The sequence below is a fragment of the Acipenser ruthenus genome, chromosome 5, assembly GCF_902713425.1.
Source record: "Acipenser ruthenus chromosome 5, fAciRut3.2 maternal haplotype, whole genome shotgun sequence".
Classification (NCBI taxonomy): Eukaryota; Metazoa; Chordata; class Actinopteri; order Acipenseriformes; family Acipenseridae; genus Acipenser; species Acipenser ruthenus.
The window spans coordinates 12,975,621-13,001,983 of record NC_081193.1 but is presented as its reverse complement, the minus strand read 5'-3'; the positions used below and the strand labels follow the sequence as shown (position 1 = coordinate 13,001,983).

At 38.7% G+C, this 26,363-nt stretch overlaps 1 protein-coding gene across 5 annotated transcripts in view; it reads left to right on the top strand.

Annotated features, from left to right (window-relative positions):
• The first annotated feature begins 3,987 nt into the window (after positions 1-3,987).
• The window catches only part of msraa (methionine sulfoxide reductase Aa), a 96,655-nt gene continuing 74,279 nt past the window's right edge, over positions 3,988-26,363 (top strand). The window contains exons 1-2 of one of the 5 annotated variants that reach the window (XM_034004746.3): positions 4,108-4,193; positions 19,819-19,867. Coding sequence is in view for 3 of the 5 variants with exons in the window: in XM_059023662.1 (XP_058879645.1) it covers positions 4,058-4,193 (136 nt within the window). In the remaining 2 variants the exon portion in view is untranslated. Of the gene's footprint in view, positions 4,194-9,845; positions 10,649-10,696; positions 10,833-19,818; positions 19,868-26,363 lie in introns of those variants that run through there. The other 4 variants (XM_059023662.1, XM_034004742.3, XM_034004745.3 and 1 more) reach the window with 4 other exon arrangements.

Sequence of the window (26,363 nt, the reverse complement as noted above, 5' to 3'; positions counted from 1 at the left end):
AATAGTTGAAATGCTTTGTCTTCACAAAGGTCACAAAATGACCTTCTCAAGTTAACAGATCACTAAGATAACTAAATATTCTACAACGAATATTCCACATATGGGTGTTGTGGTGGGGGGTTAGCATGACAACTTTCATCTGAACTCTGAGTTTGGAAGCTTAAAGTATATTACTGACCTGCAAATCTAGTGATGATAAAACTATTTCGAGAAAGAAAAAAATGCTAAGCTTTTGTGATAGTCTTCTTCTTGATGGAGATTGGGTAATATGAATCGTTTAACAAAACACTGATATAACATAATTAAATAGATTTAACCACTTTAGAATGGTCCATTTGTATATCTGAATATTTACCACAAAACAATAATAATACATCCATTACTTATAAGAATATTATTATTATCAAAATATATGAGCTTGATGTAGCCCCATTCTTCGTATAACAATTCTTCTTCCCCTTAAACAAATGGCAACGTCATTAACAATGTAACAGACGTACTCTATGTCGGTTATTAATACCATTAGTGCTCAATACATCTTAACTGACACAAGTAAATACCTATTCAGTAATGTAATATATTCTTCACCTCACATGATAGGGATACTGATATAAAACTTTTGGTCAGATATAAAAAAGACAAGTGCCAGACAGACGCAAATCCTACATAATGGCCATCTCAGTTTAAAGACCACCTGCCAGTAAGCGCCACTTTTTCCTAGTAAGGCTTTACGCTTGTCTAAAGAAACCGAGGCCACCTGTCTTCTGCAGACACCACGATCTTGCCATTTTTTCTTACGTCCATATATCACTGTCAACAATACATTCATTGTGTTGCCTATTGTATAGCGGTGTATTCTGTAGCTATATTGCGTATAATCTACAAACAAAACAAATGTGGCGGTACATGTAGAATATAAAATATTATATACCGGTCCCGTTACGTGCCATTCATGCAATGTTGATGATGTTACATACACAACGTAAATTACATTTGATTTATAACCTATTTGATCTTCTCGGAAAACGATATTAGTTTATATGGGACAATATTACTAAAACTGAAAAAAAGAACACAACAAATTTGGATTACAGTCTAAACTGTACTAACTTTTGACTGCATTATTATTAGTATCCAAATATATGAGCTCGATGTAGCCGCATTTTTCCAGATACACGGCAGTGGAATACATTGCTATCCACCATCAAGGGTGCTGATTTTACAAAAACAATCTGCGAGCTATATTGCAATGAGAAAGAGGAAACGTTTGTCTGATAGTGTTGCATTGTTTTTACTGCTGTATATCTTTGCGATTTAAAGTTATTGATCATATATTTAAAACCTGTATTTTTTTCTGAATACAAACTATCAACATAAACAGCAATAGGGCCAACATTTTTTTTTTTTTGACAGACTCCATTCTAGATCCCTCAATATAGACATTATACATACATTATAATCCAATTTAAACAAACGATTAACCATAAATACATCAAATCAATCCCATAATCATTTATTATAGGATGTTAAAGACAAGGACACCCAATACATAATTCAAGGATGTATTTTTTGTCAAACAAAGTGCCATAAATACAAGATACATGCATTATGTAATTGAGGCAGTCAATGGAACAGGAGCAGTCCATGGCACCCCCTTAAACTACAGCATTTGGGAAAATTAAAGTTCACAAAACCATCTGTGAAGCACTTGATAAATCCCATTTTATAAAATATTGTATTTGGTGTTTTGTTACTGGAATAGGAATACCGTTAATACCATACGTGATACTTTAACATATGAAACTACAGGCCATAACTGACTATAACATCAATATTTGCACCGAAGACATCAATTAATATTTTGAGATTTTCCCTGCCAATATATATATATATATATATATATATATATATATATATATTGCTTATGAGTAATACACCGCCTATAATAGCAGAATGACAGCGGTACTGTGCCTATACACCAAATTATTATTATTTTTTTTGAGTTAGATAATTTTACTTAAAAAGCATATTACACCTGTTGTGCAATCTGGAAACTGGAAAGCTCTGTGCTTAGGACATATCCAGCGGTTTATGTATTAGCATATGTACTATGATTTTACACCTGCACCTGCTAGAGAATGGGTCTTTATTGTGTTCTTCTAAACTCTTGAGGGTCAGTTGTAGCGTACCAGATGTATTCCACTTGAATGTCCAACAGGGGGATTTAGTGAGTTCGAGTCACTTGGACTAACTTTAATACTGTTGCATGTCCCAACTGCAGTGTACCGCAAGCTGATTAGGTCATTGGGTACTGATTGCAGGGTACTAAACCAGACCCTTGTGGTCCCACACACACACAAAAAGAACCACATTAAGATTAAGTTAGTCATGTGAAGTTTGAGACTACACTAGTCTGCTTGCTATCATTTGTTCCCCTTTTCTCAGTATTTGCTTGCAAATCTCTTTAATATGGGTTATACACATTCAAACTTTGTTCTTTACCTTCATGCCTGTATTACATCACTCAGGAATAATGTATATTTTTTAACGAACATAAGGGTTTTAAACTTCTAATACAACCTTGCAGTCCTTATAAAAATGACCATGATCGTTGTATACAGTAACTACACTTCCAAATGTTTTTCCAATATTATTATTTGTTTATTTAGCAGACGCCTTTATCCAAGGCGACTTACAGAGACTAGGGTGTGCGAACTATGCATCAGCTGCAAAGTCACTTACAATTACGTCTCACCCGAAAGACGGAGCACAAGGAGGTTAAGTGACTTGCTCAGGGTCACACAATGAGTCAGTAGCTGAGGTGGGATTTGAACCGGGGACCTCCTGGTTATAAGGCTGTTTCTTTAACCACTGGACCACACTGCCTCCTATTAATATTAATACAGTATTGTGCATTTACAGCGAGGTTTTTAAAAAAAAAATGTATTACCTTCTCTGCTTACCATACCTACTCGTGCATTTTGTTGTCTTTTTTTTTAAACTATAACTTCCATTTGTCATGCCTGTTTCTCTTGGTAGACTGAGGGGAGTTTATTTTAAAGAAATGTATAGTTTCAGCTTTGTACCTTTATAATACAGTTAATTTAAAACAATAAACCGTGTGGAGTCTACAGCTATGAAGAAAAGAACCATTTTCATTCAATTGTGTCTTTGATTTCTTATTATATTTTATTCTCAAAATTCTCCATACAAATGATGCATATTATTAACTGCTGTTTGGATGGTATTTCTTGCATATTAAAATACCACACAAACGTATGCCTACTACAAATATTTAAAGTATGAATACCAAACAGCCTTTATCAAGCAGACTAGTATAAATCATTACATACCCAGTGCACAATGTAGGGATGTGTATTTGCCCTGTCAATGTACACTATTTTACAACAGATGCTTTATGTAGATAAGTGGATCCCCCTTGCCTTTATATGACATATTATTTTAAGTCCTGTCGTTAAAAATGATGAGATAATGTAAATAAACTACCGGTACATTAAATATATATTTCAGTACAGCTCGCCAAAAATGTTTATTCAAATTTTCTTAAAACTCTGGTTTACATTTTCCACCTGGTCTATTTTATCAGATCATCTAAACCAGTTACCTTGCTCTTCTGAATACATTGAAATTAAGACAAATTTTCTAGTCCTGAGGTTAGTCCGCTTGCAGTGGACTAGTCACTAATCCATTGCTGCAATTTAACCCTAAAACTTTCTGTCAGGATGTCAGCAGTATAGGTAAATCTGACCCACTTTTTAATTTTATTTTGTAAAGTCCAAAACTGTTACCAAAAACTAAAAACGTTGTCAATGTAATGGTTTCTAAGCGGTTTATTAATAGTGACGTTTTATTTTTAGCTAAAACAAATACGTGTTTCAATATAAATATAGCTATCTATAGGCCGAGCATTTAAGTTAAAAAATGCAGCAAAATAAGTACTGTACAGTATTTGTAATTCCTGCAAGTCCACACTCTCCGCGGAAGCGCAGAGGCTCTCCCCCGGACGCAGCAGCAACAGCCTCACTCACTCACTCCGATGGTTGTTTCAACTCGTCTACTTTTAATTTGGCGTCACTTCACCAACAGTAGAATGGGATACATGGCTTCAAAACTAAGTCTACCTTCTAAAGAAACTGCTCTCCCGGGAAGCAACGAAAAGATACACGTTTCAGGTAAGAAAAATAGCTTTTATTTTCATACGTCCAATAGGTTGTGTTGTCGTATGACATACAAAGAGTAGGCCGCAGTCTGCACAAACTATAGTCAAATATGTACTTATAAAACCGTTTTACGTATTGTTTGGCTTCTTCATATATTATAGATATTTACATACATTACGCTTTTTCTTGCGCCAGGTTGACTGGGGACACGGTGCTGCCTGTCTCCTCTATATTTAGTCCTGACTCCTAAAAGTTAAATATGTTGCGCATGCGCTTTGTTGTCGTCGCCACCTACTGTTCTGGAGTGGGTCATTATTTAACTGCATCCGTGTGTGGTTTTCGTTTTGTATTCCATTCTTTATCATTCTTTTTCGTGTGCTTCAGCTAATTCAATAAAACAAGTAAATACGTAATAAGCAGAGACTACAGTGATTGAAAATGTCTTCTGTATATTCATATTTACTCGGTCAAGCAAAAAAGGCTATAAAAAACACAAATACGACACCGCCGACACTTTTTTTGTTCAAAGTTAAAAGTCACGGTTGAATGTTGCTTTTATTTATTCTTCCATAAAAGGCTGTTTCTATGTCATTTCTGTCTCCTGTTCACTGCCCTCCCTCTCGAACTGAAGTATTGAGCTCCCCAGATCTCTTTCAGCCTGTCAGGGCTGCGGTGGGCTGATTACAGCCACCGGTCTCTAAGCGGTTCCCTTGGTAACAGAACGGAGGGGTTGCAGTGCTGCTGGAAATGCTCGATACACAGAGGGCGGTCCTCTTGTCTAAAAAAAAAAAAAAAAACCCTTAAGGACTACATTGGTCACTTTGTTATGTGGAGTGAAAACATTCAAGTCAATATTAGGAAACTGTTTCTGTCAAGGTGTTGCAAATCTTTTTATCTGAAATAAACACAGACTAGAAAACCCTAACAAACCTATTGGATTACAGATTATATCAAAAAGGTATAATAAAATCCAAGAACCTTATCTATTGTACACACTTTCATGTTTTTTTTTTCTTTTCGTACCTGCTTTTTATTTTTTATTACAGTATTTCATGTATTTGTTTGAAAAATAAATGATGTTCAAAATAATAAAGGTATTGCAGAAATACAATATAATATTTTTGCATGTACTGACATATTAATCTAATTATAGCAATTAGAATTCAGGTTTTCCATGCAAGAGTTTCGATACTTCTTGTAAAACCTGCAAAAATACAAATTTATGACAGGTCTTCTGATGGTATCTAGCACCTTTTTCACCTTTAAAGCATTCGTGTCATAGAATGATCTGATTCCTCTTGGGCTGTGTTTGATTTTGTGAAGCAGCATTGTTTTGTTAAACTTGTGTCTAGGTATCTCCACAGTACATTGTAGCAACCCTTTGTTGAACTGCTGGGCACCCAGAAGACCATGTTGTATTGTAAAAACAAACGACTCCAACAACGTGTTACAGTAAACTAACAGGACGCTTTATTGTGTGTTTCTAACTCCAGCACTGCTGTAAACCAGCACGCCCACTCACCTACGGCAACACCAACAATCCACACCGCACGACAGCCACACACACACACATCATGAACAGTAACAAACACAGCACAACCAAACACAACAGACCATCTATTAAAGGGAAGTATAATGAGCGCGTTCTTGTCATCAAATTATACAATTCATCCATAAAAACTCAAATTGAGTATGTATGTTTTTGTGTGAATTGTTTCAGCAGGAATTCCATGTTTATATCTACACTTAAACACACTGCTGATAGCTTTGTGGCTGTATTGGCTTAAAACAAAAACAACATTGGACCATTATGGAAATATTTGTATACCCTGGCAATGGGTGACATAGTGGAGAAGCCCATAAGTATGTAGTGTACATCTGTGCCACCTGCTTATTGAGAATTGTTCATCCCACTGTTAGGAAACCTTGTATTAGAAGTTTAAGAGATTGCATGGATCAAGCTCAATGGATCACGCAACTCTTTTTAGGGTTGTTAATGAACAATGTTTGCTAATTTGTAGTTTACAGTATTATATTATATTCAGCATGTTATTAGGATCCAAGACCCATGTTAAGCCTGGGTATAATCCTACTGTGTGTGACAGCACCTCAGCTGAGCTCGGCATTAGATCCTTGATGTTCACAATTGCAAGTGTCTATGGTCATTATTTACATTTGAAAACAAAAAAGTCAGGACCCACAAGATTGAAATGTGACAAAAATGACATCTCTGGTGGCAACAGTACTTTTGCAGGATGACATTTGAATATGTCAAGCTATATAAAAAGGTAATCCTTTTTTTTTTATCAAAAAGCATACAGTGTCATCGACCACTCCCCCCTCCAGTGCATGCTTTGTACGCTTTCAGAAAATGTAAATATTTTTGGACGGCCCCTAATTTCTGAAGAACAAAAATGAAGAACACCACAACCATAACCTTTGGATCCACAACTCCAATGCAGCGCCTCTTAATACTGCACGACTTGGGCCCTGCAGTGGAAAAACAAGCAGGCGCCTCCTAAGAGCCTCAGATGGTTTTACACCTACAGCCAAACCTAGCTATATTTAGAGTACCAGTAACTGAAATTCTTTTTTCTTTTTTTTCTGAGGATCTACAGTAAGTGTAGTGAGTTCCAGCCATGTTAAATGCAATTCTACACAATGCCAAGAATCTGATTCAGAAGAGTATGAGGATGCTGATGCTTTGCTGAAGTACAGTCAGGGTTGAGTCTGGAGGTTCCTTGTGAAAGTATTACTGCAGGCTTCATTTTGTTGTCAGTAGATGTTTGTACTGCATTTCAATGAGCATGTCCCTAGTTTACTGCAGATCTCCAGGCTCTTACATTATTGCTGTTTGAACTTTAACTTATTAAGTCGTGTGCTTTAGGCCAGTACTTTTTATACTCAGTCCTGAAGGCAAGCATCCTTAGCAGCTAACATCCTTCTTGTAATGTGGAACAGCCCATTTTCAAATCCATTAACGCAAACATTGACAGACTGCTTCACTGTTGAAAGTTTGCAAGAACAAGGTTTGTGATTGTTATAATAGTTTGTAAATATTTAAGTAAATGAGATGGTTACATACATTTGTTAGACAGTATTAGAATGTGTTAGTTAAGGGCTAATATAAGGATTTCATAGGGACACAGTGCCCTATTCACAAAACTTTTGTGTACAGCAAACTACACTGTTTGACAATATATTTGTTATAAACATGGAAATGGGAAAAACTCTCTACTGGCTCTTTTGTTCAGGGGTAGAGCAACCAACCATGAGCAGTTTGTCATTTTCTTAAAATAGTAATAAGCAAGGCTTTACTATCTGTTTTCATACTTTTATTAGTATTAGCAACAATTGCTTTTTTTCACGATATGTAAAATTTTCAAATACACTACTATGGATTCCTGGGGCTGAATCACTTCCTGTGCTTTAGGTCATTGACTGTACTGGAATAAATCTGGACTACAACACAAAAAAAAGAGAAAAAACCTGCAGCACAGCCAAAGAAACCCCTTTGAAAGTAAATACATCAGTAGCAAGATCTGAAATGTTCTTTTTTATTTCCCAACAAAACATATTCGAACATTGACTGTGAACAAGACAGTAATAAATCAAGTAACATTATAGCCAAACATTTTAATAAACCAATTATGTAACAAGATTAATCAATTTGATTAATAACTCGATTTAGTTAATATTGAAACATATTCATAGCTTCAAATTAGTCCCAAAAACATATTAATCATAGGCATCAATTAGATTTTTAAATGAATGTTATCAAGTACAAAAGTTAGTATGAAACATTTCTATAAAAAAACATGTCTGAATCTCAAAACATAGCCCATAGTACAAATGCATTCAATACAACTAATAAGCGAAAACAAGATTCTATGAACTCACTTAACAAATGAATATCCCAAAAGCATGTCATTTTTTTTAAATACTCAGTTTTATCATCCGTTGGTTAATATCACATCTGCCAGCAGAGCAATCACATGACCTTAACACTAACTTATTGCCAGAGCGCTCGCTCTGCGTCCCGCCTCCAGATAGACAATCTGTTAGCTCTGATTTCCGAAGTTGTGTTTTGATTGACAGTCCGCCAATACTACCTTGCTATGGTTTGTTTTTCTAATCCCAGTAGATTAGATGGCGCCTATATATTTTTTACGTTTAGTCACTAAAGTGGGCTCTCAGAAAAAAACAGAAATGGACTCAGGGCTGGGTCTCCCCAAAGGCTGGGCCCGGGTGCAGCTGCACCCCCTCGACTCCAGCTCTGGGAACCAGGCAGCAAAAGCAACTTTTAAAGAAGTAAAGAACCATTGAATCTTTAGCGCAAAAAAAGGGAGTGAAAAGAAGAGCCAAAAATTGTGGATCAGCACCTTTAAATACAGATAAAATCCCACAAGAGTTCCTGTAGCTGATACCTTTGATAGCAAGTTGTCTAATGGTAAGAACAATCATCTAAGATCCAGGAGAGTATTGCTTTTTTGTAATTGTTTTAAAGCTTGGTAGTTGCTGCTGCGGTTTTTTAGAGACCCCCCTAAAAAAATTATATTGTACTTAATTTTCTGATGAAATAATAATAGTAATAATCCAGGGTATGAAAATAGATGCAACAAATCATGTCTGATTTCTTTCATAGTAGGAAAGGATTCATAACTGTATGGTTCAATTTAAAGAGGCAGTGTAGAGGTTAAGTAAAAGCCATTTCTGCCTGTTTTAAGACTAAAGAAAGGTGGAGCTTGGTACGTTAACATTTTGGTCTGTTTTGACTGGCTATGAAGAGCACATCATTAATATAGTCAATAGCAGGCTGGTCTCTGTCACACATGGATACCACTGATGAAAAGCTCAGCCCCCTACAGATATTGCTGCTAACCTTTCAGCCAATCATTAGAGAGCAGGAGGAGCACGTACCAAACTTTAGTTTTTCCCCTTTTTTTTGCAGTGTTGGACTGGACATTTATTTGCATATTAATACAGCTACTGGCCATTGTAATGTACTAACCAAAAGAAAACAAGTGGTCCAGGTAACAGATGCTTATAACATGTATTTATTAACAGTCAGGTGTATGTGTGTGTGTGTATATATATATATATATATATATATATATATATATATATATATATATATATATATATATATATATATATATATATATTAAATAAACACCTGCCACACTCAATTGCATAATGATGTGCTGTAGATCTGATGGGGTGGTGAGTGTTTTGTTAGTTGGCACAGGAATATGGGCACTGTCGGAGATACCCCTGAACTACGGGAGGTGTTGTGTTTGGCATGCTGCGAATAGATTTCCAAGCAATGACTGGTGAACATCTGCAATAATAGCAAAAATGCTTGATAAAGACATGTACATTATCTGCTAATAAGCAGTTGAAGCATTTAGGAACCCCTATGCATTTGGTAGGGTTGAGAGGAGAAGAGGAGGGGGAGGTGGTAGAGACAGTGGTGGCAGTAGCATGTATATATACTGTGTGTGTGTGAGCGGGAGGGGGGGTTGGAGTGACGATAAAGGCAGTATTGTTGGGCAAGGGTGTGGTTATGAACAGAAGAGGATTTATTTATTATTTTGTGATTACCCCGTTTCGACTGCTTTTGGGACCCAAGACACAGACAAGCTGGCACGGCTGGAGCGCCGCCAAGGCTGCTTGGGAAAGTTGCCATGTTGTGAGGGAGAGCAGAGAGGGAGAGAGGCATGGAAAAAAAAGCAAGCAGGACTTGGCACGGTTCTATCACAGCTCCTTTTGTCTGCTTGCTCGGCTTTGCGCTAAGGAAATCAAAATATCAAGGGGGTAGATCTCCGCTTCAAGGCTAAAAAAATGTCTATGTGGAATGTCTATTTCTATTTATTTAGAATACAAAGGGATGTCTTTATGGGTCAGACAGGTGCACATAATGGATGAGAAAGACAAAAGAAAAGAAAGTTTGTGGTTTATATTTGTTTATACCTCAGGTTTTAAATATATATATTTTTCTAACTTCTGAAGTCCGGACCTAGATGACTGCTTCGAAGGGGTGAGGTTTCAAACCACAGAAGAAGTTAAGCGACTTATCTTAAAGCTGCAGCACCTAAAGATTTAACAGCAAGACTGGGACATCAAAGCAAACTACTAGTTTACATTGGATTATAGCCATGTTTGCCTTACGCTTGGATTCCTCCAAATCCTTCGGTTTGAAAACAAGACGACGAGACACAAAGATCCTAAGGGAAAAAAGTATGTACATTGTGTACTCCATTTCATGGATTACAGTTTACTGCTGTGTACCACGGTTGTGCTATTGGTGTCTGCTTCACCTGAACTTTTTTCTTGTTATTGGAAAACCCCCCAAAAATTCATGAGGGGCCTGGATATATATGCATGTCACTTGCATCATCTCTACGTTTTCCCTACCTTTGTTGGTTCATAAAAGGAATCGGATTTGCATGTTTTACAATTTTTTGGTAAGTTCCAATCACCAAGTGCAGTTAAGAAAGTGTGTATCTTAACAGAAGGGATACACCTTTGAATACCATGAGTGGTGTGTCATTGACCAGCAGTCATCCCTGGACCAAGTCACTCCACTGATGTAAAGAATGTTCTGCTGGTACTGTGACCCCTTTCAGCAATGCACCTGTGGCCACATGGGTAAGTGTGGGTGAAAAAAGAACCTAAATGAGCTGTTAATCTCTGAGGAAAAAACGATGTTCCTGCTGTGTATGTGTGTGAAACAGCTTCTGCTTGGAAGGATCCTCAGAAGGCAACCTGTAAGGAGTTTCTTTAGACAGACCCTGTTTGCCCTTGGTACAATTACCCTGGAAACCATTCCTTTAAGTGGGCTTGGATCCTTTCTACTGATTTTGCTAGAGTTCTGTAATTTTGTAGGATCTTTTATAGGTCAAAAAAAAGATGGCGATGGTGAAAGGACTTGCAGTGATGGATACAGTAAGTTTGTATTGTAGGAGACTTGCCAATGGGCAACTGACAAGGTGTACATCATCATTAAGTGAGTGATCATGTGATTGGTGTTGTAATCAGGAAGGCAACATCAGCCTCTAAATAGTAAACTAATCCTGCATTTACAGTAACTGTCTGTCACAAGTATCCGAGGTCTCAGGTTTGGCGTGACTGAAAATGTCATTGCTAAGGTCATATCTCCACAGCTGATTCTAGACTACGCTGTATGGTAGAAGAGCAAGTTGAAGTATCTACATAAAGACAGGTGGAGATTTGCCAAGCTCTGCCAGTCTGGCTGTGAATGTAGTGAGCTGAATATGCAAAAAAAAACCAATTACCATGTTCCAACGCTGACTAAAGAATGGTATTATTGAATGTCAGGAAATTCATGGAAAGGATATCATATGGGTTTAGAAGACAGTGCAAGAAAAGATCACATAAGACACTCTTCAGATTTTACTTTTTAGTCTCAGTTGGAAACCTGAAATGTAGTTTTGTAACCAGGATGTAATACAAGAAGGCTGGCATATATTAACTTGTGGGACATCAACAGACAATCAGGTTTCTTAGCAACCAGTGGTGGTAAAGAACATTTTTAAAGAAACAGGGAAGACGGCAAGGCTCACACATTACAGCTCCTCAATTAAATGTTTATTTTGATTGATACTGTGGGAGTGGGTGGCCATGAAAAATGTGTAATGGCAACAGTCTGGGTACTCAAACCTCCAACCAGGTGGGCTGTGCCTTTCACTCCACTGTTGAAGTCAGTGGCCTGCCTTCATTTCCTTCCCTGGTCCACTGTTTATACTGTGCATATACACCTGACCTGCGTGTTTGCATGAATCTATGTGTGTCTAGAAACATTAAATAGCGTTGTATCCTGAACAAAGTGTAGAACATGGTAATCATATATGATCATTGTACAACCAGAGTGGCTTAGGGTTCCCTGGCTGAGAGGGGGCGGGGAGTTTAACGTGTCCCATTCATTGATTATTAAGAGGCATAATGGAGAGGAAAATCACAGATTTAGGCTGCAACAACTTAAGCCTAATCTGTCATGGATGGTTCACAAAGGGTAGAAATGCACTGTTATCTTTTTTTATATGAAGTTTGCAGACTTTAACACAATTTAATGGAATGGAATAGCAACACATCCAAGTCTATTTCAGCATTTGTATGAGATACTTATTTTAGCATGTTTGTTCCTTAAATACAGTGTATGGATAATTACATCATAAACACCTGCCATACATATTGAGAACCCCTTATTCAGTTGTGACGAAACTTGAAAAGATTATTTTAGACAGTTTCAGAATCTGGGGATCTGGCACACCAATTCAGTCATTTCAAAGTAGATTAAATCCCATGTACTACATGGGTGTTTGGAGTGCACCCCTGGAATGGCTGCTGACAGTCACTGGTAAGTGAACATGGAAGCATGTCATAATTGTTTCCCTTATAAAAGACACATTTAATGCACAATCCTGACGCTGCACACTTGATAAGCATTTGCTATCAAGTTTGCACATGCGTGTTGAATGAATTTAAAGCTTATCCACTACAGCTGTGTTCAGATCAGCCTTAATTCATCACAGACCCAACAATGATGCAGCAAATATGCAGATGGAGAAGCAGACAGATTAAAGTAATCTGGTTGTGTTAAATTGTTAAATTATTTTAGCCTTGTAAAAATGTGATTGCATTTGATGAGGATAAATACAGTGATGACCATAGTAATGGACACCCTACTCTAAAAGTAGCATGTAATAAAGGTTGAAAAGGCTGGTGAACTGAAGACTGAGGTAGATGTACTAAGATGGGCCAGTCGCAGCACAAACATACCACAATTTTCATTTTCGTTGTGACAATTCGCAAAGTATACATTTTGTCGTCTGTACTAAGAGAAAATATGTTAATGAAGAGAGCTGCAATATACTAATTTAAATATTTGTTGCATCATCTTAGTGAGATCTCTTTTTTTTCAAATAAATAGCGGGAGTTGAGTTGTGGTTTGCTGCAGCAGAGGGTGCCAACAGATGACACTTATGAAGAAGGCAGAGACGTGCTGAAGTGAGACGATTTTTTTTTTTTAATAAACAATGATGTTTAATTAACTGTTAGCCTGCTTACAAGTAAAAAAAAAAGTATGTATCACTTGAGCACGTCTCCCGTCTTCATAGGTGTCCTCTGCTGGATGTGGTGGTACAGATGGCTCCACTTCAATCCCCTCTATGATGTCCACAGGCATCCCTCCACGTATGGCTATATTGTGGAATATACAGCACAGCACATTTATACTGCATACAGTGTTGGGCCTGTACTGGAGCTCTCCTCCACTGTGGTCCAGGCAGCGCAATCTGCTTTTAAGCATGCCAAAGCTGCTCTCAATCACACTCCTGGTCCGTATATGTTGGATTTAGTACAGGCCTCAGTATCTACAAATTAATGCAATTGTAAGTGTCACAATTGCTGACAGCTTTAGTACATCTCATTATAATATTTGCGAACCCTCATTTGCACTATCTCCGCCCCATTTTTACGAATTTATGCAGGGACACCTATAATTACATATTCATCTAAGGTGAACCACAAAGAAAAACTGCTGTCGCAAAGCATTCCCTAAAAAGTCGATAACAACATTGTGCATGTTTAGAGTATTTCACCCTAGACTTCCGACTCGTTTGAGACTATTACGAGATCCGCAGCACTTTAGTACATCTACCCGAGTCTTCAAGTACTGAGCAGCTGAAACTGATCTGTTGAAAAGGGTGGCAAAATATATAAGCTTGTACAATACCTGTTTTAAACGTGGGCTAGCGTATTCATTGTGATTGAAAATGAGTTAAGTACTCAATTAACTAGCAGTTGTACAGTAAGACAGCAAAATAAGCAACTGAGGATCTGAAACCACAGGGTGTTACTACTTACAGGTGTTGCAAGCATTTTTTGGGGGAGAAATTTAGAAGATCAAGATGCAAAACTGATTAGCGGCAGTGATGCGAAAAGTGATCCAGTATAAAAAGAGAATGTTGAATAATAGATGTATTTATATAAGTTGAATATCGTAGAATTCTAGCTGTCACTCGCCTTAAGATAATAGTTGATTTTCTATCCCCCCCCATCACCTCCCTTTGTTTGCTGCTGTTTTTCTTGCACAGAATACAATGAGAACTAACCATCCATATCTTGTTTAGTACTGCCATTTCAAAGGAATCTCCTGCATATAATGGGCATAGTGGCTAATTACTTGTGTTGGCAATCTGTTTATCCAGGTTTATTTTTCAGCCCAGAGGGGGGGAAAAAAAATCACAGTTTTTACAATGTGGCAAGATAATTGGGAAGGGAGGGTAGAAAAATGAAAGAGGTAGCATACTGCAGATTCACTATTAGCCAGGTTCTTGCTTTCTACTTTTAACTCTTCAGACTGCAACACAAATGTCATAAAAGAGCTTTTGATATTGCACAGGCTATAGGTAGGTGATGATTTGATTTGGTACAGTAGGTGAAAACCAAAAAAAAAAGCGTTTTGCTTTTTCTTTAAACTCTCAATTGACTTGCAAGAACATTTCTAGTTTAATAATAATAATAATAATGATAATAATAATAATAATGTTTCTGCTCACAAAAAACATTTTCTGGTTTATTGATAACATGTTTGCTGTGTCTCTACTGTATTCCCAAACATGTTTTGTTGTCTGGCTCATTAGGGGGTTAGGAGGAAGAGAGGAATACTGCGAAAATGAGAAGTGAGAGCCCTCAGGTCAAACCCTCTGTGGGTGGTTGCAAATCACCAATCAGTTTAGGCCTTTGAAGAGTAGTCTGTGCAATGGCAGTTTTAAATCCACAGTCTTCAAATGTGGTTCTCTTGAGCTTAAAGAGCAAATGCCTAAAAGAGAACATGGTTGTATGATTAATATACAACCAAGATATTAATTATACAATTCCAATTCACCCTACATAAATCATGTGCAATCAACATATGTTCAAAGTGTCATTGCCCTAAAGTAGAGTCAGTACAGATTTGCATACCCTGCCCATTATGAAACATATGTGACACTGATTGTACACTTTTTCCATTACACATTTACTGTCAGATTTTGCACGATGGTGGGCTAGATATTCACCTCTTGTGTCTAAGGCTTTGTTTTCTTCATGTGAATTTGAATGCATTTTAAAATAAAAAAAAAGATTCATAGTTATTTTCAGATGTAGTTTGCTAGTCGCTAATTAATCAATGTGTGGCTTGCATGTCCAGCGATTACTAAATGAATCCTGTGAAACTTGAGTTGTTCAGTCAGTTGATCATCCCTTACAGTAATTGTTTTCAGATGGTTCTGTGTATAACATAATGTCATCCAGAGCAGAAGTGTACCAATTGAGATGGTTTATGCATGGGGTTATTGATATAACCCATATGCAGATAAGGCTGTCTGATAACTTTACCATGCCTTATGTAATCGATTTTAAACCCTAATTGTTTTTTTTTTTCATAGTACTGTAACACATATATGTTCTTTAAAATTGAGTGTACGCCATAGCCCCATATCCAAGTACTCTTGAATTAGATCATCGCCCACCATATATATACTGGTAATTTTATAGCCTTATGAATTATATAAAAAAAAATGTTAACCTTCATTTTTAGAGTCTATTATTTGTTTGAATGGAGAGCTGTGATGCTCCGTTTCATAATATATATATAACAAAAAAATAAATAAATAGGATTCACTTCAGTATTGCATGTTGCCGGTCATGTCTCTTGGGGTGTGAAACGTTCTTATCAAAAGTATAGATTCTGTCATCACATCGCTGCACAGATTCGCTTGTTGCATTGAGTCTAGTGTGTGGCGGCCTTTAAAAGTACAAATTGACCTTGGACATCACCAAGGTCTAATTGCCCAGGAAGCGCAGGAAGCGCAGGAAGCCAGGGAAGCCAGGAAAAATGCTTTACAGCTGGGGCCCAAAGGTTTGCATCACCCTATAGAATGAACTAATTTTGCTTCAAAAAGTCGAATGAAACCTGCTGAATAATGTTATGTTAACATATTGAATTACATACCGCTTTGTAGTTTTCAATACACAATGAAAAACTGACAAAAATTTTAAAATATGACATTTTGAAATCTAACATGAAATAGTCTACAACTATTATGGCTTCCGGTAGACTTTTGAAATATAATTGTGTAGTTTCTTTGATTACTCAATGTTAAATAAAATATCTAAATTATATAGTATTTTTTTAAATTATGTCTCATTCCTAAAATTCTAGGTGATGCTAAAGTTTTGGCCATAGATGTATGTGTTTTCTGTCCTTCACTGCGGATTTCGAGAAAATCTGGCCAGGGCTTCAATGGCAAAAGTGGCTGGTCTTCTTTGTAAAGCACTGTCACAAAGACGGCCGGAGTGGGTGACGTCAGACCAGAAACCGGGAGAAACACAGAACAGACAGAGACAGTGAGGTTGGTGAAGCTGAGCACTTGGTTGTGCTCAGCATTTAATAAACAAACAAAACAGAAAATAAACGTGGTAACAAACAAAAACACAAGGACACGGCACATTCGCCAAAACAAAAGAGATAAACAAAACGGACTATCACTAAACAAAACACGGTGAGCTTCTTTAACGATTATTATTTTATTATTTATTCTCATTACCTCCGTCTCCAATCCCGTTCACTCACCGAACACACCACCCCGAGTGAGTGAAAACATGCTGCTTTTATGCAGTTGTACCGAGACTCGATTGCTAGTCAATCATTCAATTGGAATCTCGGTACAACTGCATGTGAATTAATTAAGTGTACTCCCGTGACCACACATTACATTTTAACCAGCACGTGAAGTGATTTGTGCCATCCTCGTGCCTAAATACAAATCTACATTTTTAAATCACTGGTGTTACACAGACCCATTTATATCCCGTGTACCAATGACTATACACCAACATTTACACACAACACGTAACATATAAACAAACTACGCACAAGGGCGTGGCCACATTGCCACATATACCCTCCCTTGTGCGCAGCACACATGGCCTCAACGGCCACCTCCCCCCTTAAAAACCCAGCAGTCCAGGACAAAGTCTCAGGCTGGGAAGGGAGGCTTCAGTGGGCCCATGGCTGGCAATGCTGTCAGCACCCCTGCCAGTAGTGGCACAGCTGACAGCATGCTGGTCCACTCCTGCAGCGAAATTGCTGTGGGGGATGCTGGTCTCCTGACCTCTCCCCCTTTCTTCGTAGCCGTTAGCTCCCCTTTCAGGGGAGGTGGCGGAGGCAGAGGCAGCTCCTGCTCTTCTGCTCCTGGTGGTGGGGGAGGCAGAGGCAGCTCCTGCTCCTCTGCTCCTGGCAGTGGCGGAGGCAGAGGCAGCTCCTGCTCCTCTGCTCCTGGCGGTGGTGGAGGCAGAGGCATCTCCTGCTCCTCTGCTCCTGGAAGTGGCGGAGACAGAGGCAGTTCCTGCTGCTCTGCTCCTGGAGGTGGCAGAGGCAGAGGCAGCTCCTGCTGCTCTGCTCCTGGTGGTGGTGGAGGCAGAGGCAGCTCCTGCTGCTCTGCTCCTGAAAGTGGCAGAGGCAGAGGCAGCTCCTGCTCCTCTGCTCCGGACGGTGGCGGAGGCAGAGGCAGCTCCTGCTGCTCTGCTCCTAGTGGAGGAAGCGGTGGAGGTGGCGGAGGCAGAGGCAGCTCCTGCTGCCGTGCTCCTAGTGGTGGAAGCAGTAAAGGTGGGAGCAGCGTGTAGTCTCCTGGCGATGGAGGTGGGAGCAGCGTGTAGTCTCCTACTGTTGCAGGGGACTGGTGCGGCTCTGCCTCACTTGCAGGGGACTGGTGCGGCTCTCCCTCTCTTGCAGGGGACTGGTGCGGGTCTCCCTCCCTTGCAGGGGTAGGTGATGGAGGCAGAGGCAGCTCCTGCTCCTCTCCTCTGGGTGGTGACGGTGGCGGAAGTGATACCAGCAGACATTCACACTCTGCTGGTGGATTGGGACCCAGCAGGCATTCACCCTCTGCTGGTGGACACGGGGGCAGCAGGCATTCTTCCTCTGCTGGTGGACACGGGGACAGCAGGCATACTTCCTCTGCTGGTGGACACGGGGACAGCAGGCATTCTTCCTCTGCTGGTGGACATGGGGACAGCAGGCATTCTCCCTCTGCTGGTGGACATGGGGACAGCAGGCATTCTTCCTCTGCTGGTGGACACGGGGACAGCAGGCATTCTTCCTCTGCTGGTGGACATGGGGACAGCAGACATTGTTCCTCTGCTGGTGGAGGTGGAACCAGCAGGCATTCTCCCTCTGCTGGCAGCTTGGGTCCTAGGGCTGTGGAAGCACCGACTTCCCCCTCTTGGGCTATGGAAGCACCGACTCCTCCCTTTTGGGCTGTGGACGCACCGACTCCTCCCTTTTGGGCTGTGGACGCACCGACTCCCCCCTCTTGGGCTGTGGACGTTCGGGCTCCCCCCACTCAGGCGTAGGACGTTCGGGCTCCTCCCACTCAGGCGTAGGACGTTCGGGCTCCTCCCACTCAGGCGTAGGACGTTCGGGCTCCTCCCCTTTGGGCGCTAGAGAGGACAACAGCCTTGCTAGTAGCGGTGCAGGGCACCTTTTTAACACCGCCTGCGTCTGCTGCGCTGATGTTACTCTGGGGCCCCCCTTGCGTCTCCTGATCCAGCAGCCAGTCGATCACCTCCTCTGTCACTGGCCTGCAGGATGGGTGCTGCTGTTGCTTCCTCTCTAGCGTCTTTCCTCCCTCCATTTCTCCAAAAAAAATCCATTTTTTTTTCTTTCCAAAAAAAACCACACGGTACCCCTGCTCTGGTCTGAGTCTAGGAGGCGCTGATAATACCACGATGACACCACGTGTCACAAAGACGGCCGGAGTGGGTGATGTCAGACCAGAAACCAGGAGAAACACAGAACAGACAGAGACAGTGAGGTTGGTGAAGCTGAGCACTTGGTTGTGCTCAGCATTTAATAAACAAACAAAACAGAAAATAAACGTGGTAACAAACAAAAACACAAGGACACGGCACATTCGCCAAAACAAAAGAGATAAACAAAACGGACTATCACTAAACAAAACACGGTGAGCTTCTTTAACGATTATTATTTTATTATTTATTCTCATTACCTCCGTCTCCAATCCCGTTCACTCACCGAACACACCACCCCGAGTGAGTGAAAACATGCTGCTTTTATGCAGTTGTACCGAGACTCGATTGCTAGTCAATCATTCAACTGGAATCTCGGTACAACTGCACGTGAATTAATTAAGTGTACTCCCGTGACCACACATTACATTTTAACCAGCACGTGAAGTGATTTGTGCCATCCTCGTGCCTAAATACAAATCTACATTTTTAAATCACTTGTGTTACACAGACCCATTTATATCCCGTGTACCAATGACTATACACCAACATTTACACACAACACGTAACATATAAACAAACTACGCACAAGGGCGTGGCCACATTGCCACAAGCACCAATAGATATTTTAAATTCAAGCTGCCTGTGACCTGTTTTTTAAACCTTTCCCAAAGGAGATGTTACGTAAACATTACTACTCTCTGAAAATACTACAGAGTTGCTGCTCAGTTGCATAGGTAACCTTTAGTGGCTTGATTGGCATTATCCCAAATCTTTTGGCTTAGTCTAATAATCTTTGTTTTCTGTTTCTTCGTTTTAGGAGCACATCAGCCCGTGGTTCCAGGCATACATCCTTCCCAGGGCAGAAGGTTGAGATTTATTAATAATGCTGAGGCCATTATCTTTTAAAGTGACTGTATCTATTGTTCTGTAAAGTGGCTATTCTGTGTTACAGTGAAAATGGTCTGTCATTGAAGTGATGAATCTTAACAGTGCCAGGATTTTTGTGCTCACAGGCTATGAGGATAGACAGTTATTTTGAAGACATTTAAACTGATTTCAAATGTTTAATTTAAATTAACTTAATTATACTGTTCAGACTAATTTATTTTAGTTAATGTTAAGGTTAATCAGATTTATGAATAGCTAATATGAATAGTGTCCTGCTATGATGATAGCCTCTAAGGGAGTTATGGAGGTTGAAATACAAGATTATAAAATGGGGTTTTTATGGAGTTTGTCTAGTGTACCTCTCCCTAATGATTTTGATGCTTTGCGGAACATGTGGAGGGAGTGTTAATTTTATTTTGAAATGGGTTCTGTGTTTTACAGCAATTCCCTCATTTTTTTTCATCTCCCCATCCCCCTTCCTACACTCTGATTGGCTGAATTAACTCTGCAGCATCCTGCTGTGAATAATTACTTTTGATCCAATGCGGATTCTGCCATCTTTCTCTCTCTCTATCACCCCCACCTCTTCATTTTGTAATGTGGTCTTTATTAAAATGAGCGATTGTTGTTCGCAGCTGGCTCATCAGCACAGAGGCGGGCTATTTGGGAATTAGCACAGCTGAACGTGCCACACTGTTAACTGCACTACTTTGATTGCTATAGACAGGACATATGTAAACCTATGATTATCACTCATTTAATGAATTTGAGAGTGTGTGTGTGTGTGTGTGTGTGTGTGTGCATGCGGGGGGAGGGGGGGGGGGGGCAAGTGATAGAGCGATAGAGAACATTGCTCATTCCTTAAAAGACAATGAATAATTTTCAGACTGATGTCACAAAGGACATTAAAAGCTTAAGCAATAATTCTGATGATGCACAAAATGTACTTTATGTTTTTTTTAATTTTTATTATGAATAAGCTTGAGAATTTGGATGGGGCCATCATGCAGGGATCTTATACTGCATGCTTTATGTTTTATGCAGATCCTTACTAGACTGCAAGCATTTTCTGTCCTTTTACAGCATGACTGGCTTGTCATAAGAACATAAGAAAGTTTACAAACGAGAGGAGGCCATTCGGCCCATCTTGCTAGTTTGGTTGTTAGTAGCTTATTGATCCCAGAATCTCATCAAACAGCCTCTTGAAGGATCCCAGGGTGTCAGCTTCAACAACATTACTAGGGAGTTGGTTCCAGACCTTCAAATATATTCATGTCATGGCCCTAACATGCTATAACCTTAATTTGAAAAGGATACCACTTTTGTGAGGTTGTACATCTGCCTGAGAAACCCACCTATATTCAATAGAGTGAAGCTTTTCCAGATTTCTAGTTTGGTGATGTGAGATGAGAATTCGGAGTCAAGCTAAGCTTAGTTCATGAATTCATTAATTTATTGATTTATTTTGTATGCCTTACCTGTGTATATTAATGTTTTGTGAATGATACAGCCTACCAACAGTTTCTGTAAACATTGTATTTTGCCACAAAGACCTGCTGTGTGACCCCCAGCCAGGATATTTCATGATTGTTTCATAAAAAAGCATTTCGTTTTGACTATCCGCTGTAGTCCTGTTGGCCAGAAACAGGTCTTTAATTCTAATAACCTGCCTGAGACCTCATCACCAGAAACAAGTCTTTAATTAAAATAACCTGCCTGAGACCTCATGACCAGAAACAGGTCTTTAATTCAAATAACCTGCCTGAGACCTCATCACCAGAAACAGGTCTTTAATTCTAATAACCTGCCTGAGACCTCATCACCAGAAACAAGTCTTTAATTCTAATAACCTGCCTGAGACCTCATGACCAGAAACAGGTCTTTAATTCTGAAAACCTGCCTGAGACCTCATCACCAGAAACAGGTCTTTAATTCTAATAACCTGCCTGAGACCTCATGACCAGAAACAGGTCTTTAATTCTAATAACCTGCCTGAGACCTCATGACCAGAAACAGGTCTTTAATTCTGAAAACCTGCCTGAGACCTCATCACCAGAAACAGGTCTTTAATTCTAATAACCTGCCTGAGACCTCATCACCAGAAACAGGTCTTTAATTCTGAAAACCTGCCTGAGACCTCATCACCAGAAACAGGTCTTTAATTCTGAAAACCTGCCTGAGACCTCATGACCAGAAACAGGTCTTTAATTCTAATAACCTGCCTGAGACCTCATCACCAGAAACAGGTCTTTAATTAAAATAACCTGCCTGAGACCTCATGACCAGAAACAGGTCTTTAATTCTAATAACCTGCCTGAGACCTCATCACCAGAAACAGGTCTTTAATTAAAATAACCTGCCTGAGACCTCATGACCAGAAACAGGTCTTTAATTCTAATAATCTGCCTGAGACCTCATCACCAGAAACAGGTCTTTAATTCTAATAACCTGCCTGAGACCTCATGACCAGAAACAGGTCTTTAATTCTAATAACCTGCCTGAGACCTCATGACCAGAAACAGGTCTTTAATTCTGAAAACCTGCCTGAGACCTCATCACCAGAAACAGGTCTTTAATTCTAATAACCTGCCTGAGACCTCATGACCAGAAACAGGTCTTTAATTCTGAAAACCTGCCTGAGACCTCATCACCAGAAACAGGTCTTTAATTCTAATAACCTGCCTGAGACCTCATCACCAGAAACAGGTCTTTAATTCTAATAACCTGCCTGAGACCTCATGACCAGAAACAGGTCTTTAATTAAAATAACCTGCCTGAGACCTCATGACCAGAAACAGGTCTTTAATTCTAATAACCTGCCTGAGACCTCATCACCAGAAACAAGTCTTTAATTCTGAAAACCTGCCTGAGACCTCATGACCAGAAACAGGTCTTTAATTCTAAAAACCTGCCTGAGACCTCATGACCAGAAACAGGTCTTTAATTCTAAAAACCTGCCTGAGACCTCATCACCAGAAACAGGTCTTTAATTCTAAAAACCTGCCTGAGACCTCATCACCAGAAACAGTAATAGTATTCCTACAAAAGAAAAGAAAAAATAAAACTTTGTAGGGTCGTTATTAGTACAGTCCTTTCACATTGCTAAAGACTAATGAAGATTAACTTTTGTATGAGTTTTCACTGGATTAAGGAACTACTTGCCCCCAGAGGAAGAATACAAAGTCTAAAATATATCAAAAATACATTTAAAACTGGACTTTTTATTTATTTATTTATTTTTTTGCATATTCTGTATCTTCATTGACATATCAATAATACCCTTTGGCCCGGGCACATTACTACCCAGTACAGGTTTTGAATTTCTTACCTATTATTAAAATGTTATAAATAAAATATAAACGAGCAACATAAAAACATAGGGCCCTATTAAGACATAAAAATGGTTTATTCCTTTTAGACAATTTGTCTTTGCACTTGCTACCAAACAGGACCAATAATATTCTAGTTAATTGTTTACCATGCTTCATACCTCCAAATACAATGAAGTACTTTTTTTTTTTTAATTAAAATATTTACTGGTAAATAAGCACTGAGTTGAGGTCCTGTTTCCAGTATACAGTATACAAGTATAGTGTAAAGTATACAAGTATTATATGATAAGTTGGGGTGGGTATGGAGAATAAACGGATACCACACTGTTTATGCATCAACCAATAGGGATGCATTTTCTGAGCAGCAGCAGACCTCCTATATGGAAGAACAATCCAGTATAATATTGTGTTGTGGAAAGCTCAGTTATTAGATTCAGCAAAGAAACAAAGGGTTTGATTATTTATTTTGTGAAATGGCTTATAAAGATATGTGTATTTGTAAAGATACGTGTACAGCATTTCTAAATCAAAGTTCATCTGCATGATGTGTACTCTTTTTAAGGATATTATAGCAGAAGACGGTTTTTGGAATTTGTTATTGGTTCATCTGATGCATTGGAGGAATCAGAAATGCTAAACAAAGCTCTTGTAATTATCCACTTCTGTCATGACGGGCGGTATACAGTACTTGGAGAGTAGATTACAGGCAGCTGTGATATATGGACACCATTCCATCAGACATGTAATACATTATTTTTGCCAACTGAAAAGTGTTTTTTTTAAAATGTACATATATGTACAATATCTAGTATCTAGTGTATATATATATATATATATATATATATATATATATATATATATATATATATTAAAGAAGTTAAGGAGGATTTTGTTGTCTTATTATCAAAACTTGATCTGTGATCTTAGACAAGTCCTTCTTGTCCCACCGGAAAATCTGTGGTACCTACATTACCTTGTAATAACATAGTCATTGGAAGTGGTTATGGAGTTACATTGCAACTACATAGTTAAGTACAAAATGTGTTTATTTACAATGTAATTAGCACTGGTGCAGTTACAGTGTAAATACAGTGCAGTAAGATACACTTCATGTAAAGTGCTATCAGTAAAACATTTTAAATTTGTATACATGCTTCTATTACCTTGATTCCAATATAGAATAGAAAATGATATAAAAACACGTACCTTGACAAAAATGAATGACCGGTATTCAAAAGTACTCTTCTCTTGCATTAGACACTTCCTGCATGGTTATTATGATGATCATGAATTATACTTTGATACATTTTACCATGCTTTTACTTTGCTATGTTTTTAGCATCTTTTTTATGCTTTTAGCAGTATATGTTACCCAAGCAAATAACAAATCCCAATAAGCAACAAAAAACAGACTGTGCACGTGATGATATCGCTGTCTAAAGAATTCAACACAATTATCCTTTTTACTGCTTTAATTGCAGGTAGAATTTTCTCAGTCTTAAACTGCCCATCACGGCTGAACATAAAGAAGCTGATTGCAGTATAATTTATTCATAGATATCAGTTACACATTATAGAGTGAACAAAACATCGACAAGGAGGTGCTTTTATTTAACAATCAGGGCTTGACATCTCCTCTGGTTTGTCAAGCATTAGCCGTTTTAACAATTCTGTTTTTCTCACTCCACCTGCTTCTTATGTCGCCTATTACTCCTACAAGACCTGACATGGACAAAAACCAAACATGCTCTTCTTCAGCTTGATCTCAGGGCACCTGCATGTTTTAATAAAGATCTCTCTCTCCTCTCTTTCCTTTCCCCAAGTTATTATCGGGTGACAAGCATCTTAGAGTTTATGCAAGTGAGGAAGATACCAGATTGAGGAGCACTGATTTTTTTTTTCTTTTACTAATTAAATGTAAAAGCACTTCTCTTTATTTAAATTGTATCTAACGGACAGAGTGCATTGATGCAAACGTGACAGCAATTTATGTATGTGCTCAGCTGCATCCCAAAGGCAACATTGACAATTAAGTGCAAAAAAAAGGGTCAATACAATATTTATGTTGAATGTTTCAAAGTAATATATTTAGTGATAGAGACATTCAGAGGAGATGATTAAACAAACAGGTAAGTAGATAGATTGCTGATAAAAATAATGGTAAGAGTACAATAGCTGGATGATAGATTGACATTTTGTTTTGGAAATATAATTGACTTGCCTATGACTTGGCTCCTATTCACACATTTAACTACAGCAAAATGAACTGCATCCTTAGTGCCACCACTGCCCAATTTCGTGGATATAGTGATTGTCATTGAGAGAGAGAGGTGCTATGTGATGGGTTCAGCCAAATGTATCAACCCTAATCTATTAATCAAACTATAGTTATGTCTTTATATATATATTTAAGCGATAGGGCCCGCAACGGGAGTTATGCGTCCCGAGGCAAAGGCGAGGGCGCTAACAAAACTCAAGGTCAATTATCACACGTTAGAGCCATCGTCGAGAGGACACTAACGCTGTTAGAAAATTATTTTTACTAATGTTTTCTTTATAAAAAACAACTTAAAACTGAGATTTACATTGAACTTGTACTGATTAGTCAGGTACCTTTCTGCTAAAGACATTCTAAGAAAATAGTCCCAAACATTTTTTAAATATAGAACAAGGATGACATAAAAGAGAAAAACAATGAGCTTTTATTAAGTAAATCAGTTTTTATTTTTTATTAACTTGTTAGGGTTGTAACCCCTATTTATAATCATGGCATTGCCTGAAGAATGAACGGAGCAATTACTGAACAGTCCGTGTACGATAGAGTCTGAACTACCAGTACAATCTCTCATTATACCACTCTAAAATAATTCCTAACTCATCATGTTTCTACTTTCAGCCAAAGCCTTTCTCTCCTGAATCTATATATGAATGGAGCAATATTACTTAACTGTCTGCGTCTTGCTTTGTGTTGTTGAAAGATGCTGTGTCTGTGCGGCAGTCGAGCTGACACAGGCTGCGATTGGCTCGCAGCAGTTGCAGGTACAGGATTGGTTGCTTTTGTCGATGCAAAGGTTTGGTGGATAATAAAATTAATTTGGACGAATTGTGTCTTTGTTTAGTATTTATTGTCCAATAGTGAACT